Here is a 15,581-nt window from a genome sequence, read left to right as displayed (position 1 = left end):
AGAGAGAGAGAGAGAGAGAGAGAGAGAGAGAGAGAGAGAGAGAGAGAAGAGAAAGAGAGAGAGAGAGAGATAGAGAAAGAGAGAGAGCGAGAGAGAGAGAGAGAGAGAGAGATTGAGAGATAGAGAGATAGATAGAGAGAGAGAGAGAGAGAGAGAGAAAGAGAGAGAGAGAGAGAGAGAGAGATTGAGAGAGAGAGATAGAGAGAGAGAGAGAGAGAGAGAGAGAGAGAGAGAGAGAGAGAGAGAGAGAGAGAGAGAGAGAGAGAGAGACAACAAAAAAACAGAGCAAACTAGAATGCTATTTGGCCCTACACAGAGCGTGCACAGTGGCAGAATACCTGACCACTGTGACTGAACCAAACTTAAGGAAAGCTTTGACTATGTACAGACTCAGTGAGCATAGCCTTGCTATTGAGAAAGGCCGCCGTAGGCAGACCTGGCTCTCAAGAGAAGACAGGCTATGTGCACACTGCCCACAAAATGAGGTGGAAACTGAGCTGCACTTCCTAACCTCCTGCCAAATGTATGACCATATAAGAGACACATATTTCCCTCAGATTACAGAGATCCAAAAATAATTTGAAAACAAACCCAATTTTGATAAACTCCCTTATCTACTGGGTGAAAAACCACAGTGTGCCATCACAGCAGCAATATTTGTGACCTGTTGCCACAAGAAAAGGGCAACCAGTGAAGAACAAACACCATTGTAAATACAACACATATTTATGTTTATTTATTTTCCCATTTGTACTTTAACTATTTGCACATCATTACAACACTGTATATAGACATAATATGACATTTGAAATGTCTTTATTCTTTTGGAACTTCTGAGTGTAATGTTTACTGTTAATATTTATTGTTTGTTTCACTTTTGTTTACTATCTACTTCACTTGCTTTGGCAAAGTTAACATACGTTTCCCATGCCAATAAAGCCCTTAAATTGAAATTGAATTGAATTGAGAGAGAGAGCGAGAGAGAGAGAGAGAGAGAGAGAGAGAGAGAGAGAGAGAGAGAGAGAGAGAGAGAGAGAGAGAGAGAGAGAGAGACAGAGAGAGAGAGAGAGAGAGAGACAGAGACAGAGACAGAAGCCCTGTTAACATGCATCCTTCGCCCTGATCTTGTCCTGATCTTATCCGTTTACACTTATAAGATCTGATCACAATCAGATCACAATGCGTCTTTTAATGGTCTACACCTGTCTATAAATGTGGGCACAATCAGAATGTGGACAGTATCAGGACAAAGGCAGCATGTTAGAAGCAGGTATAAACAGGGCTAGAGAGACAGAGAGAGAGAGAGAGATAGACAGAGAGAGAGAGAGAGCGAGAGAGAGAGAGAGAGAGAGAGAGAGAGAGAGAGAGAGAGAGAGAGAGAGAGAGAGAGAGAGAGAGAGAGAGAGAGAGAGAGAATGACAGTTGTGTTGTAGTCCACTACTCTGCCTCCCTCCTGACAACTGGACCTCAGGCTATCCTGGTTTTCTCTGCTCCCAGCCAGGCGACGTCCAATATCCTGCTGCCGGAGACCCAGGAGGCAGGACTCATCACAGGAACCTTCCAGCTCATCATTTAGGCCTACCTCAGCACAGACAGGGGCTTTGTCCCAAATGGCACCCTATTCCCTATATCAGGGGTTCTCAAAGTGGGGGAACTGCAGCTAGATCTCAAAATATATACAAAAAATATATATATCTATATATTGTTTTACATATATATTTTTTTATGAATAGTACTAACAACAACAGATTAAACCAATTTTGGCCAAGGGATCCGTGGAATAAGTTTAGAGGGTGCAATACATTACAATATTATATTATATTATTAATCTATAATTTATGTTTTTAACCCTGGGCAACATGGGCCTGGGAGGCTCACAGGGATATTGGTATCGACAGTCCTCCACCAATTATACATTTTTCTTATACATAAATGCACTTTAATTGAAGCTTTTAAACCGCAATGTTTTCTCTCTGCCTAGTGGAAAAATGTGTAGAATTGCAGGATATTATCTTTAAAGCAGTAAAAAAAATCTCTGTGCGTGACAAAATTTGCTTAAAAATGACAACATTTTCTCTATGATGCCAAAAGGCAGGCCTTTAAAATGTTCCTTCCCAGGACCCATGACTTGGTTCGTCCGGCCATGCACTACCGAAGTCAAAGTAAAACTCCTTGTATGTTATTTTTATCTCACTCGAGTTCTGATTAATTTGCTATCACAAAAGTGGTCCCCGGCCCCAAAAGGTTTGTGAACCCCGGCCCTATATAGTGTACTACTGAACTTATGGGCTTGGTCAAAAGTAGTGCACTATATAGGGAATAGGGTGTCATTTGGGATGCACTAGGGACCAAATTCAGAGAATTTGAGGTGCTTTGGGAGAGATTAATTGACAGGAAGTGTATCATCATCTATCACATACACACAGACACACACACACACACACACACACACACACACACACACACACACACACACACACACACACACAGACACAGACACACACATACAGAGACACACACACACACAGACACAGACACACACACACAGACACACACACACACACACAGACACAGACACACAGACAGACACACAGACACACAGACAGACACACACACACACACACACAGACACACACACAGACACACACACACACAGACACACACAGACACAGACACACAGAGAGACACACACACAGACACACACAGACATACACAAACTGCTTTGGGAGAGATTAATTGACAGGAAGTGTATCCTCATCTATCACATACACACAGACACACACAGACATACACACAGACACAGACACAGACACACACACACATACACACAGAGACACAGACACACACACAGACACAGACACACACAAACTGTATACAAGCAACATCCCAACCTTTACAGCACACTATGCTCTCCTTATGAAGACCCCCACTGCACACTTTAACTCTGTGAGGAGTTAGTGTGCTTCCTCCCCTGCTTCCTCCCCTGCTTGGCCACCCTTTAAAAATGCTTGTTTGCTTTTACAACTGGGTCTGTGGGCACCTTGGGGAGGGCTGGTGCAGATAGATGGGGACTCCATTATTTGTTCTGCCTTTGTAACAGCTCATTTAAAACCCCAAGGGCAAGAGGCCCCAAGACAGATGGCATCAACTTAAAAAATAATCAAGGTTTAATTTGACTCTGAATACTTCCCAATGTAAGGTAACATTACACATTTGTGAATGTTCCTGAAGAGGTATCTGGAAGCTTTGAGGGAAGAATGCTAAAAACTTAAAGAAGGATAAACAAAATGGTTGACCAATGTTTGCTAAATTTGCAGACGTTACTTAGGCAACAAAATTGTCACTTGAGACTAAAAAACAACCATCTCAAACAGGCTACCTTAAATTGCAGAAGGCTACTCAAGGGTCTGGTTCAAAGGTCTGCGCCGCCGTACTCTTTCCTATTGTCATCATTGCGTGTGGTGTGAAATATACAAAGTCTTACCAGTCCCAGAACGAACTAAGTCTGGCTGTGAAATTGCTTAAGCTCAGTTTAAAAGTATCAGTGCAAGTCATACATATCGACCTCTCCGAGCCTCACCTTATCTTCACTGTTGTAATGCTGCCGCTAGGAGCCTCTCAGCTCACATCAAAGAGCTGCTTAGAAAGCCTCTTAAGCTCTCCTTTAAAGGGTTACACAGATCCCAGAGAAATGAAGAGCTGGCCTGTGTTTAGTGGGTTATATGACTGAGTGTGGGAAAGTGGGCTAATGGTTTAGTTTAGTGGGAGACATCTGAGATGTACAATAACATGAACATAGTCTTGTGTTGGGTCTTGAATGTGAAAAATGAAAATCTATGTCAGAACTATAGACATTTTACATTTTAGTCATTTAGCAGACGCTCTTATCCAGAGTTAGTGAGTGCATACATTTTTTTTTCATACTGGCCCCCCGTGGGAAACAAACCCACAACCCTGGCGTTGCAAGCGCCATGCTCTACCAACTGAGCTACACAGGACCAACAGACTCAAACAAGTGAAGAGTATGTATATCACAGAAATAAGAGTTTGAGGTTATCCTAGTTAGTTGTATGACATCCCAAATGGGCTGTTAGAAACACAAATAATCTACAAAAACCAGAAAGTTGCACAGTAGGGGAATTATCTTTATTTTATAAAAGAAAGGTTTGTACCACAAGGCAGAAAAAAAGAGAACAATCACAAACAGCTATGAACAGAATCCAGGGACCCCCCACGGGTAGAGAAGGGGCCCCGTTACAACCAAATCAAAGAAGCAAGGGAACAAGACCGACATTGTTCTGATTGAAAGTGATTTTTACACTAGAAACATTAGAATGGGTTGAGCTGAATGTACAGGATGAGACAGACAGACAGACAGACAGACAGACAGACAGACAGACAGGCAGGCAGGCAGGCAGGCAGGCAGGCAGGCAGGCAGGCAGGCAGGCAGGCAGGCAGGCAGACAGACAGACAGAATGACAGAAAGACAGGCAGACAGGCAGACAGGCAGACAGACATAGTTTGTCTTTCACAGGAACTCAAACACAGAACCCCATACTAACATTTTATACATTGACAGTACAATACATTACAATACATTGATTGACCACTTTAAGACCAGAATCTACATGTTGCATTGGGCACTTTCAAGAGGGAGTCAGGGGTGGGGGTTGGGGAGAAGGAGCGAGGTCCCATCCCGTTTGTTTTTATTGAAGTAACATCAAACCTGCGTGTGGAGGTAAGCATGTCACTGGGGAGTACGAAGGAAGCGATTCCCTTTAAAAAAGTGTCTCCCTTAACCATATCCCCACTCACTTTGTAATTTGCCATGACAGTAAATCAATTCTCAAGCCTGGCCCCTTGGACTCCTACAACCCTGGGTCCTCCTTTCCCCTAACATTCCTGCACACATGAATCATTCCGACTCCTGGCTTCTAGAAGGCATTTCCTGCCCGGCCCTCTCCCTCTCCCTCTCTCTCTCCCTCTCTCTCTCTCTCTCTCTCTCTCTCTCTCTCTCTCTCTCTCTCTCACTCTTTCTCGCTCCCACTCCTCTCTCTCTTTCTCTCTCTCTTTATCTTCCTCTATTTCACTCTCTCTCTCTCTTTCTCTCTCCCTCTGTCAGTGATTCCTCTGCTGAAAGCTGGGCAGGAACCTGGCTGAGCTTTGATTTGGACCCAGAGGGGATGAAGAGGAGGAGGAGGAAGAGGAGGAGCAGCTCAACACAGGACCCTGGCAAATCAGGACATGGGGCTGTCTCCTAGACCTGGGATGTGTCCCAAATTGCACCCTATTCCCTATATAGCACACTACTTTTAACCAGAGGCCTATGGGATGCCCATTTGAGAAGGAGACCCGGTCCTAGGGTCTGATGTAGCTGACTGCCTGCACCATCCATCTATCTATCCATCCATCATCCATCCATCCATCCACCCACCCATCCATCCATCCATCATCTATCTATCTATCTATCTATCTATCTATCTATCTATCTATCTATCTATCTATCTATCTATCTATCTATCTATCTATCTATCTATCTATCTATCCATCCATCCATCCATATATATATCTATATATCCATCCATCCATCCATCCATCCATCCATCTATCCATCCATCCATCATCCATCCATCCATCCATCCATCCATCCATCTATCTATCTATCCATCCATCCTTCTATCTATCAATCTATCCATCCATCCATCCATCCATCCATCCATCTATCCAGCTATCTATCCATCCATCATCCATCCATCCATCCATCCATCCATCCATCCATCTATCCATCCATCCATCCATCCATCCATCCATCCATCCATCCATCCATCCATCCATCATCCATCCATCCATCCATCCATCTATCTAGGCTGGCTGTAGTCAGTCCTAAGGGTGTGCTGTGTTGTGTTAAGGTTGAACAATGCATTTTCTCTAATACAGACATGAGCATAATAATAATAACATGCCATTTAGCAGACACTTTTATCCAAAGCGACTTACAGTCGTGTGTGCATACATTTTTACGTATGGGTGGTCCCGGGGATCGAACCCACTACCCTGGCGTTACAAGCGCCATGCTCTACCAATTGAGCTACAGAGGACCACTTTCATTTCATTTTCAAAGACCACTGAACACAGAACATCACAGCTTTTTGGAGAACGACGGAGAATATGAAGTTTTACTTTTCTTTTTGAATAAAACAATAACAGCAGTCAGCAAGTCAAAGTGTAAGTGAATTGATGGCATAAACATTACAATATGGGAACATGAAATGGCATTAATAAACTGTACAACGGTTAAACTTTCCCTCCCTTCTAGAATCTTCTCTTATGCTAAATCTAGTGTATACATACATATTACATTCTGTCAGTTGAGCAGAACCTGAAAACAATCAAAGCAGTTCCTTAGAAGTAAAAAAAGAAGGAGCATTCTTCTAGTAAATCTTCTCTTCATGTTATATACAGCACGTTGAAACATACTTTACATTACAGATCACTTCACAAAGTTCACAAACAGAGAGTCAGTCCGGTGGGGGGTTTGGGGTGCGGCTGCACTTCACTGAGACAGCGTCACATCTCAGGGCAGGGAGAGGACTGCCTGGGGAGTCCTAGTCGGCTCTGTGTCTGTGTTGGCTGCAGTGTGTGTGTGTGTTTGTGTGTGTATGTGTGTGTATGTGTGCGTCTCTGAATGTCGCAGTGTGTGACCTCCTTCATCTTCTGTCCCCCTCTCAGATCATAGCTCTTATCACCAGCTGACCTTTGACCTGGTGGAGTGAGGAACTCTGCTCCGCCGCTAGGCTCTGATTGGACAGGGACAGGGATTCGTCCTCGCTGTCGATTGGCTCCTCTTTGACCTTTATGACCCCCAGGCGGTGGTGGGCCTCTACGATGGAGGACAGCTCCCCGAGAGAGCCGTTGCTGCCACTGCTGCTGCTGGAGCTCCGGGTGTGTTTCTGGATCACGCCACCAGGGGGCATCCCGTCCTCCTGCATGTCCATCCTCTCATCCTCCATCCTCCGAGTGTTGTCCTCCTCCTCCTCCTCTGACTCCTGCAGGTGTGGGTTGACCAGGGAGCTGGGCTGACGGAGCTGCTCGATGGACTTGGACAGCAGCTGCAGAGAGGTACAGCATCAGAGGTGATTTAGTTCTAATGCTCAACAGACAGATGAATGATTATTTTACAATTCATCATTACGTTTTATTATGAGTTTGACCTAGCCAGTAGAGAGTAGAGTGTTCTGTGCAAAGCAGCACAAGTCAAATTCATCCAACATAACACTTAATTTCCCCATAAATAAGGCTACACAGAGAATGCAGTTGCTGGTGCTGGCTCCTCAAGAGCATGCCCCAGACAGCACTATGAGGCGCCACTACGGGTTTTCATGTCTCAACATCTATTCAAGCTTTATTTGTTAGACAACAGAAAGTGGAGCAATCACTTAAACACCTTAACCCTTGACAGCTGGTAAGATAGCGCAAACACTTTGGCTTAAGAATGTAGGCCTGGTATAAATATCTCTCCGGCAGAGAATTAGCCTTTTTATCCTGGTATTAGGCAACGCTTTTTAAACCTCACTCTTTTTAAACCATCCTCTCTTGTAAATGTCCATTAGTGATTAGTGGCCCCTATTGTTGCAGGTAAAACCTTACAAAATACCAACCTTGCAATACAATCCTGCGCCATAGTCCATAGTGCTACTGTTATTCCTACCATTACTGGTGCTGCTACTGCTAGCACTACTGCTACTGCTGCTGCTTCTAATGTTACCACTACCGCTAATGCTAACGCTACTACTGCTGCTGCTTCTACTGTTACCACTACCGCTAATGCTAACGCTACTACTGCTACTACTGCTGCTGCTTCTACTGTTACCACTATCGCTAATGCTAACGCTACTACTGCTGCTGCTTCTACTGTTACCACTACCGCTAATGCTAACGCTACTACTGCTACTGCTTCTACTGTTACCACTACCGCTAATGCTAACGCTACTACGGCTGCTGCTTCTACTGTTACCACTACCGCTAATGCTAATGCTACTACTGCTACTACTGCTGCTGCTTCTACTGTTACCACTACCGCTAATGCTAATGCTACTACTGCTACTACTGCTGCTGCTTCTACTGTTACCACTACCGCTAATGCTAACGCTACTACTGCTACTGCTTCTACTGTTACCATTACCGCTAATGCTAACGCTACTACTGCTGCTGCTTCTACTGTTACCACTACCGCTAATGCTAATGCTACTACTGCTACTACTGCTGCTGCTTCAACTGTTACCACTACCGCTAATGCTAACACTACTACTACTACTACTACTACTACTGCTGCTGCTTCTACTGTTACCACTACCACTAATGCTAACGCTACTACTTCTACTGCTGCTGCTGCTGCTGCTGCTACACCTACTGCTACTACTATTACTATTGCTACCACTACTACTACTACCACTACTACTACTACTGCTACTACTATTACTATTACTATTGCTACCACTACTACTACTACTACTACTGCTACTATTGCTACTACTACTGCTGCTACTACTACTACTACTACTACTACTACTACTACTACTACTACTACTACTACTACTACTACTACTACTACTGCTACTACTACTACTACTACTGCTACTACTACTACTACTACTACCGCTACTACTACTACTGCTACCACTACTACTACTACTACTGCTACTACTGCTACTATTGCTACTGCTACTACTACTACTGCTACTATTACTACTGTTACTGCTACTGCTGTAAATTAATTGGGCCAATGGGTAAGAGCCTTCTAAATAAACACAGAGCTCATCCCTGATTAGTGGACATTTATAACCTCCTCTTAGTGAGAGAGGTGCTTTGGTCTAAAGGATATACTGTCATTGACCTGAGTGCTCACAGCAGGGGCAATACAGTAGCTAGGGTTATTTGTTTAGATAACCATCTACCCCTTCCTCCGGTCAATCAAATACACCTTCAAGCTCAAGGAATGCTTGCGCATAGCTACAAACAATGCAAAACCTAATTTGAGTCACTGCATTCTTTTTAAATTTGTATATTGATTGCGAGGGACTATAATCAGAACCAAGGAAGTGTTTTAAACAGCATATGGCATCATTGAAACGTTTGACTGGCGGGACTTAAACTGTGTAGTTAGGGGACCTTTGAGGCCCTCCTTCCTTGTTAGTTTTAAGTGAGAGTTGCACGTCTTGTAGCTCTCCGATTCCCATGGCTGTTTGAGGGCTAGTGCATTGGGACGGATCAGTGTGAAAGCAACACAATGCTGCCTTTCACTGTGTCTCTCTGTCTGTCTCTATGTCTGTCCACCACCTCATCCACTCACTTCCTGTTGCTGAATAATTGCGCTCTGCCAATGGCGAGGTCACCACGGCCTGCTCACAGAAACACAAATATTGCCACAGAGGAACAAAAGCATGTATTCTGGGGCCTTTTTTCCATCATTTGAACTTGGCTGAATTGAATTTCACAGGGTTTGCATGCGAATGCCACTGATGCCTTAAGCTATGATAACAGAATTAGTGCTTTGGGAAGCATTTATTCCCCTATTTGAAGTCAGGCTCAACTTGTTTACTTAGCAGAAATAGCACAGGGAGGCTGAGCCGGGTGGAAGGGCTCTGTAAACACAAAGCAGCTACCACAAATACTTTGATGAGGCTAAATATAGCCTCGGAATATGTGTGTATAAACCAATTAAATTAAACTCCCCACTGGGCACACACTTGTTGAATCAATGTTGTTTCCATGTCATTTCAATGTAATGACGTGGAACCAACGTGGAATATACGTTTAATTGACGTCTGTGCCCAGTGGGTCTCTAACTGTCAGTGGCAGGAATCACATCGGCATAATCCACCATGAGCCACCTTGAGTCAACCAATCCTCTCTGGTGATTTCAATGTATATGTTGCATGTATTATTTACAGCCGATTTGGGGTCAAGTTACTCTCTGGGGATTTTAGTGTACAGCAAAAGTACAGTAAAGGTCAGTCCAGTTACCTTATTGATGTGGATCAGTTTTGTTTTTTAGATCATAATGAACGGACAGGGGGGACCTGATCCTAGATACGCACTCCTACTCTGAGAGGCTTTATGAATACAGGATCTGCTGCTGGTACTGTTTCTTACCTTATTGATGTGGATCTGCTGTTGGTACTGTTTCTGCTTCTCCAGGAAGTGCTGGTGTTGCTGCTGGATGACCAGCTGAGCCAGGGTACTCTGGGGCAGAGGGGCTGACTGGGTCCGGTTCAGGGGCCGGTGCTTGGGCAGCTTGGGCCTGCTGTTGGCGGAGGGCCTGTCCTTCATGGCCAGGGGGGAGTGGGGGTGGGCGGGCATGGAGCCTTGACCTGGAGGGGCGAGACGGCGGCACTAAGATTCTACTTTCTAAATCTACAGTAATTCCAACTCATTTAATTAATGATCTTCATGACCACTTCTTCAACTAATTATAAGCAATATTTAATAATTCAATATCTCTCCCATTCAAAGTGGTGTAATTCTATAGCCTAGTAACCCGGTCAGACTGTCGTCTTGGACTAAAAAGTTCCACTGTGATATTCCATTGAGTATGCTTTTTAGTCCAAGACTAGGCTTAATCAATGTCCGGGAAACGGGCCCTACATTTAGGTTTAAGTCTGTCTCAGTGTAAGGATAAGGACTCACCAGAGGAGGAGAGGATCTTCTGTCGTCTCATCTGTTCCTTCTGGAGGAGGTGTTGGAGCAGGGCCTGATGGCTGGGGGACACCTTGGTCTCCATGGAGGTCACTGTGGGCATGGGCACAGGCCCCAGGAGCTGCCCTGGTAAACCATGCCTGACCTCCCCAGTCTTCTCCTTCAGCCCAATGGCAGCCTGAGAGAACACAGAGACACACAGAGCAGGGGCTTAGAATTAGAACTGGGGACTAAAGTTCACAGAATATAATGGTGGCTCTATGCATTCTATTATGTTTTCATTTTTTTTAAACTGAGAAGAGTTGTCATTTTGTGCAATCAGGTTTTTTTTCTGCATTATTGGGCAGAAACACTTGAAATAATTTTGTTTTCGACAATCACTTCTTCAAATGGTTACACTCTTTATATCCAGCTGATGTACCAGACAGGTCTCAATGTAAGGAATGTGTCAGGGAGCTAAAAGTGATGTATCATGCACTGCTTTGGCCCTTATCTAGACTGGAGCTAGCTGTACTCGAGCGGGCGGGCAGCGGGCAGCAGGCCGCTGGGACGTTTTAAAAAGCTGTGATTAATGAGGTCATAGAGAGAGATAAGAGGAAGCCTGACACCAGACTCTTAACAACAATATTTATCCAAGGGGAATAAAATAATCTGGGGTTAAAGGTCGCTGCCCTGCTGCCATATGTATAATCCTGACAGCCACTGATGCCAAGTCTTTCAACAGCCATACCAGGCAGAGAACGTCTCTCAGACTACACTTCCCTTTGTTTTTCAGGGAAAACCTGACTTTGTTATCTAGGAAATTGTCGGGTAAAACCTCATTTGAACCACCTGGCTATGTATTACAAAAGTGGTTCAGTTGAAAGTGTTACAGAATGTTGTTCTACAAAGTAAAGACTAGTTCATATCTATCTACATAACAAATGAGAAATCCTCTCTCTGATAACCTGTGTTTGAGAGAAGGTGTAAAAGCTAGCCACCTAGCTAACCAGGATCAGGTCATGGTGGCTGGTTGAACTAGCTAGCCAGGATCAGGTCATGGTGGCTGGTTGTACTAGCTAGCCAGGATCAGGTCATGGTGGCTGGTTGTACTAGCTATCCAGGATCAGGACCAGGTCATGGTGGCTGGTTGTAATAGCTAACCAGGATCAGGTCATGGTGGCTGGTTATACTAGCTAACCAGGACCTGGTCATGGTGGCTGGCTGTACTAGCTAGCCAGGATCAGGACATGGTGGCTGGCTGTACTAGCTAGCCAGGATCAGGTCATGGTGGCTGGTTGTACTAGCTAGCCAGGATCAGGTCATGGTGGCTGGTTGTACTAGCTAGCCAGGATCAGGTCATGGTAGCTGGTTGTACTAGCTAGCCAGGATCAGGTCATGGTGGCTGGTTGTACTAGCTAACCAGAATCAGGTCATGCTAGCTGGTTGTACTAGCTAACCAGGATCAGGTCATGGTGGCTGGTTGTACTAGCTATCCAGGATCAGGACCAGGTCATGGTGGCTGGTTGTACTAGCTAACCAGGATCAGGTCATGGTGGCTGGTTATACTAGCTAACCAGGACCTGGTCATGGTGGCTGGCTGTACTAGCTAGCCAGGATCAGGACATGGTGGCTGGCTGTACTAGCTAGCCAGGATCAGGTCATGGTGGCTGGTTGTACTAGCTAGCCAGGATCAGGTCATGGTGGCTGGTTGTACTAGCTAGCCAGGATCAGGTCATGGTAGCTGGTTGTACTAGCTAGCCAGGATCAGGTCATGGTGGCTGGTTGTACTAGCTAACCAGAATCAGGTCATGCTAGCTGGTTGTACTAGCTAACCAGGATCAGGTCATGGTGGCTGGTTGTACTAGCTAGCCAGGATCAGGTCATGGTGGCTGGTTGTACTAGCTAGCCAGGATCAGGTCATGGTGGCTGGTTGTACTAGCTAACCAGAATCAGGTCATGGTGGCTGGCTGTACTAGCTAACCAGGATCAGGTCATGGTGGCTGGTTCTAGCTAGCCAGGATCAGGTCATGGTGGCTACTCACACTGATCTGGGAGGAGGTGGCGGAGAGGCCCAGGGTGATGTTGGGTAAGGAGGGAGACGTGTACAAGCTCAGAAGGTTGGACATGGAGCCCTCTGGACGGAATAACCTGGGCTGTGATGGCCAGCGCTGAAATTACAGGAAAGAGAGAGAGGGAGAGATAGAGAGTGCGAGAGAGAGAGAGAGAGATTTAGAAAATCTGAGTATGGAACATTTCAAAGAGCAACAAGAGCGCTGTAATAAATGTTAATGCACTAAGACGGAGAAGGTTCCGGCTCCCAGCAGTACAGCAGAAAGTGCTTTTACTGACGGATGATAAAAAGGAGAGACACTTAAAAGTGTGTCATCAAATGTAGGATATCTCTGAAGACAACATGATCGGGTATCGTTTAGCATCACATCCCCCCATCCACCACAAATCTACCCTCTTCCAAAGACCCCTGTGCCCCGTCCCTGGTCCTCCCGTCCTCCAGCCACAGGCCCCACCCTCCTCAGGCTATTCTTTCTCCCAGAGAACATCAGTGTAGCTGGGACATGCTTCCTGTACCCAGCAGGGCCAGCAGAGAAGCCTAGCAGCATGTGGTTCTGGAAGGGCCGTGTTTATCCTTCCAACCCCCTCTAGTATTCAGTGACCTGTACAGGGATATCCGGCCTGTATTCCACCCCAGGGACCCGTTCCCTCTGAAAAAGGATACCTAATGTAACGGTGCACAAACATGACTTGCTTTTGCAACAGACATGAGGCCTTTGGTTAGCCCCCGCCAGTTAGCCCCCACTAACAGTCCCACCACAGTGATTTTCATGAGAGAAAGAGTCTCAGCTTTGGGCCGATACAATAGCAATCCTGTGTGTTTATGTTGTTAGCATGTGGGTGGGTGTCTTTGGCTACCAGCGCCTGGGATATCAATTAAGCTCCACGGTTCCCCCCCTCCTACCCAATGGCAGGCCTGTTACTCCCCTCTCTATGTCACTGGAGGTCCCTGAGAGAGTAAACATCGCTGGTTAAAGAAAACACAGCTGCTCTGTTAAATATGGTTCGGAGATGTATCATATCTGCCACCCGCTATAATGCAGTGTTTTGTGAGGCTGGGGTCCTAGGAGAGCCCCTGCCCCCGGCTAGTCACTGAGTCATGAATCTTTTGTGGAACGCCTTAGAAGGAAGGGAAGAACTCACAGACAGGGCTGTAGTCAGGCAGCTCAGCGACAGCTATCCTATGACACGCCAACAGAACGCTTAGCTTGGATTCTTTTAGACTGTTTTTGGATTATTTTTATTTATTTGAATATTTGGATTCTTTGTTAGCGTATAGAGTAGCTAAATAGCTTGCACGATACGTGTTGAGCAAGGAAAAAATTCAAGGGGTGTGAAAATTATGATTTGAGATACTGCAGGATACATTTTTTACCACAAAACAGTAGGGAAACACACAGTGATCCAAGATGGTTTCTGCTCTGATAATTTATAGAGATTGAATTGCAACGAAAATACTGCTGCCAATATTGCCTCACCTTAAGAGTTCATGCCATGGATATGCAAATGCTTTGCATGTCACCCTTTATAAAAAAATTAGAAGAAAAAGGAAAATAAATAGTAAGTAGAAAGAAACAAGTCGTTTTAGTAAAGCAGGTGGGTATTACGTATGTAGACATTATGGGAGAGCTGTGCCTCTTTATTTCTACTGGACTGTGACAGACTGAACAGTTATAGACAGACGGAGGGGACAACTGGCTGTTTTCATAGCTGAACACACACACACACAGGCAGGCAGACAAACACCCCGTGTGAGACATGACTTAAGAAGTTAGATTTTCACCATTCAAATTATTTATCTTGAACCCACTTGAATATATTAAAAGTCACTGTAGTGTGTGGAGGAGAAATACGAGTGGGTCTGGCTACTGTGCTTTTGCTTCTGCTTTGGTTGCTCTTAGGGGTTTAGGCCAGGTCACTGTAAAGATCTTTGTGACAACTGCTGATGTAAAAAGGGCTTTATAAAATAAAATAGATTGATTGATGGTCTGGGTCCGTACCTCGGTTTTTGTGGTGGTGGGGAGAGAGGAGGGCCCGTTCTCAGCCCCCAGGGCGCTGGAGGCTCCGACGGGAGAGCTGGGTCCTGAGCCTGGGGCACTGTTAGTGGCTGTAGAGTCTGTAGAGAGGACAGAGATAGAGACTGTTAGTGGCTGTAGAGTCTGTGAAGAGGACAGGGATAATGTTAGTGGCTGTAGAGTCTGTGAAGAGGACAGGGATAATGTTAGTGGCTGTAGAGTCTGTAGAGAGGACAGAGATAGAGACTGTTAGTGGCTGTAGAGTCTGTGAAGAGGACAGAGATAGAGACTGTTAGTGGCTGTAGAGTCTGTGAAGAGGACAGGGATAATGTTAGTGGCTGTAGAGTCTGTGAAGAGGACAGGGATAATGTTAGTGGCTGTAGAGTCTGTGAAGAGGACAGGGATAATGTTAGTGGCTGTAGAGTCTGTGAAGAGGACAGGGATAATGTTAGTGGCTGTAGAGTCTGTGAAGAGGACAGGGATAATGTTAGTGGCTGTAGAGTCTGTGAAGAGGACAGGGTAATGTTAGTGGCTGTAGAGTCTGTGAAGAGGACAGGGATAATGTTAGTGGCTGTAGAGTCTGTGAAGAGGACAGGGATAATGTTAGTGGCTGTAGAGTCTGTGAAGAGGACAGGGATAATGTTAGCGGCTGTAGAGTCTGTGAAGAGGACAGGGATAATGTTTAGCGGCTGTAGAGTCTGTGAAGAGGACAGGGATAATGTTGGTGGCTGTAGAGTCTGTGAAGAGGACAGGGATAATGTTAGCGGCTGTAGAGTCTGTGAAGAGGACAGGGATAATGTTAGTGGCTGTAGAGTCTGT

General features: G+C 45.2%; 1 protein-coding gene across 5 annotated transcripts in view; it reads right to left on the bottom strand.

The window, feature by feature from the left end:
* Positions 1-6,029: 6,029 nt before the first annotated feature.
* Positions 6,030-15,581, bottom strand: part of LOC121555536 (histone deacetylase 9-B) — a 50,753-nt gene continuing 41,201 nt past the window's right edge. For all 5 annotated transcript variants that reach the window (XM_041869370.2, XM_041869371.2, XM_041869372.2 and 2 more), the window contains 5 exons: positions 14,748-14,863; positions 12,720-12,845; positions 10,687-10,873; positions 10,153-10,370; positions 6,030-7,109 (listed from right to left, as the gene is read on the bottom strand). In XM_041869370.2, coding sequence (XP_041725304.1) covers positions 6,726-7,109; positions 10,153-10,370; positions 10,687-10,873; positions 12,720-12,845; positions 14,748-14,863 — 1,031 coding nt within the window. In that variant the 3' untranslated portion in view covers positions 6,030-6,725. The remainder of the gene's footprint in view (positions 7,110-10,152; positions 10,371-10,686; positions 10,874-12,719; positions 12,846-14,747; positions 14,864-15,581) is intronic.

This window comes from Coregonus clupeaformis, unplaced genomic scaffold, assembly GCF_020615455.1.
Source record: "Coregonus clupeaformis isolate EN_2021a unplaced genomic scaffold, ASM2061545v1 scaf0049, whole genome shotgun sequence".
Lineage (NCBI taxonomy): Eukaryota > Metazoa > Chordata > Actinopteri > Salmoniformes > Salmonidae > Coregonus > Coregonus clupeaformis.
Note: the sequence above shows the minus strand (reverse complement) of the source record. Positions and strands in the feature narration are given on the sequence as shown.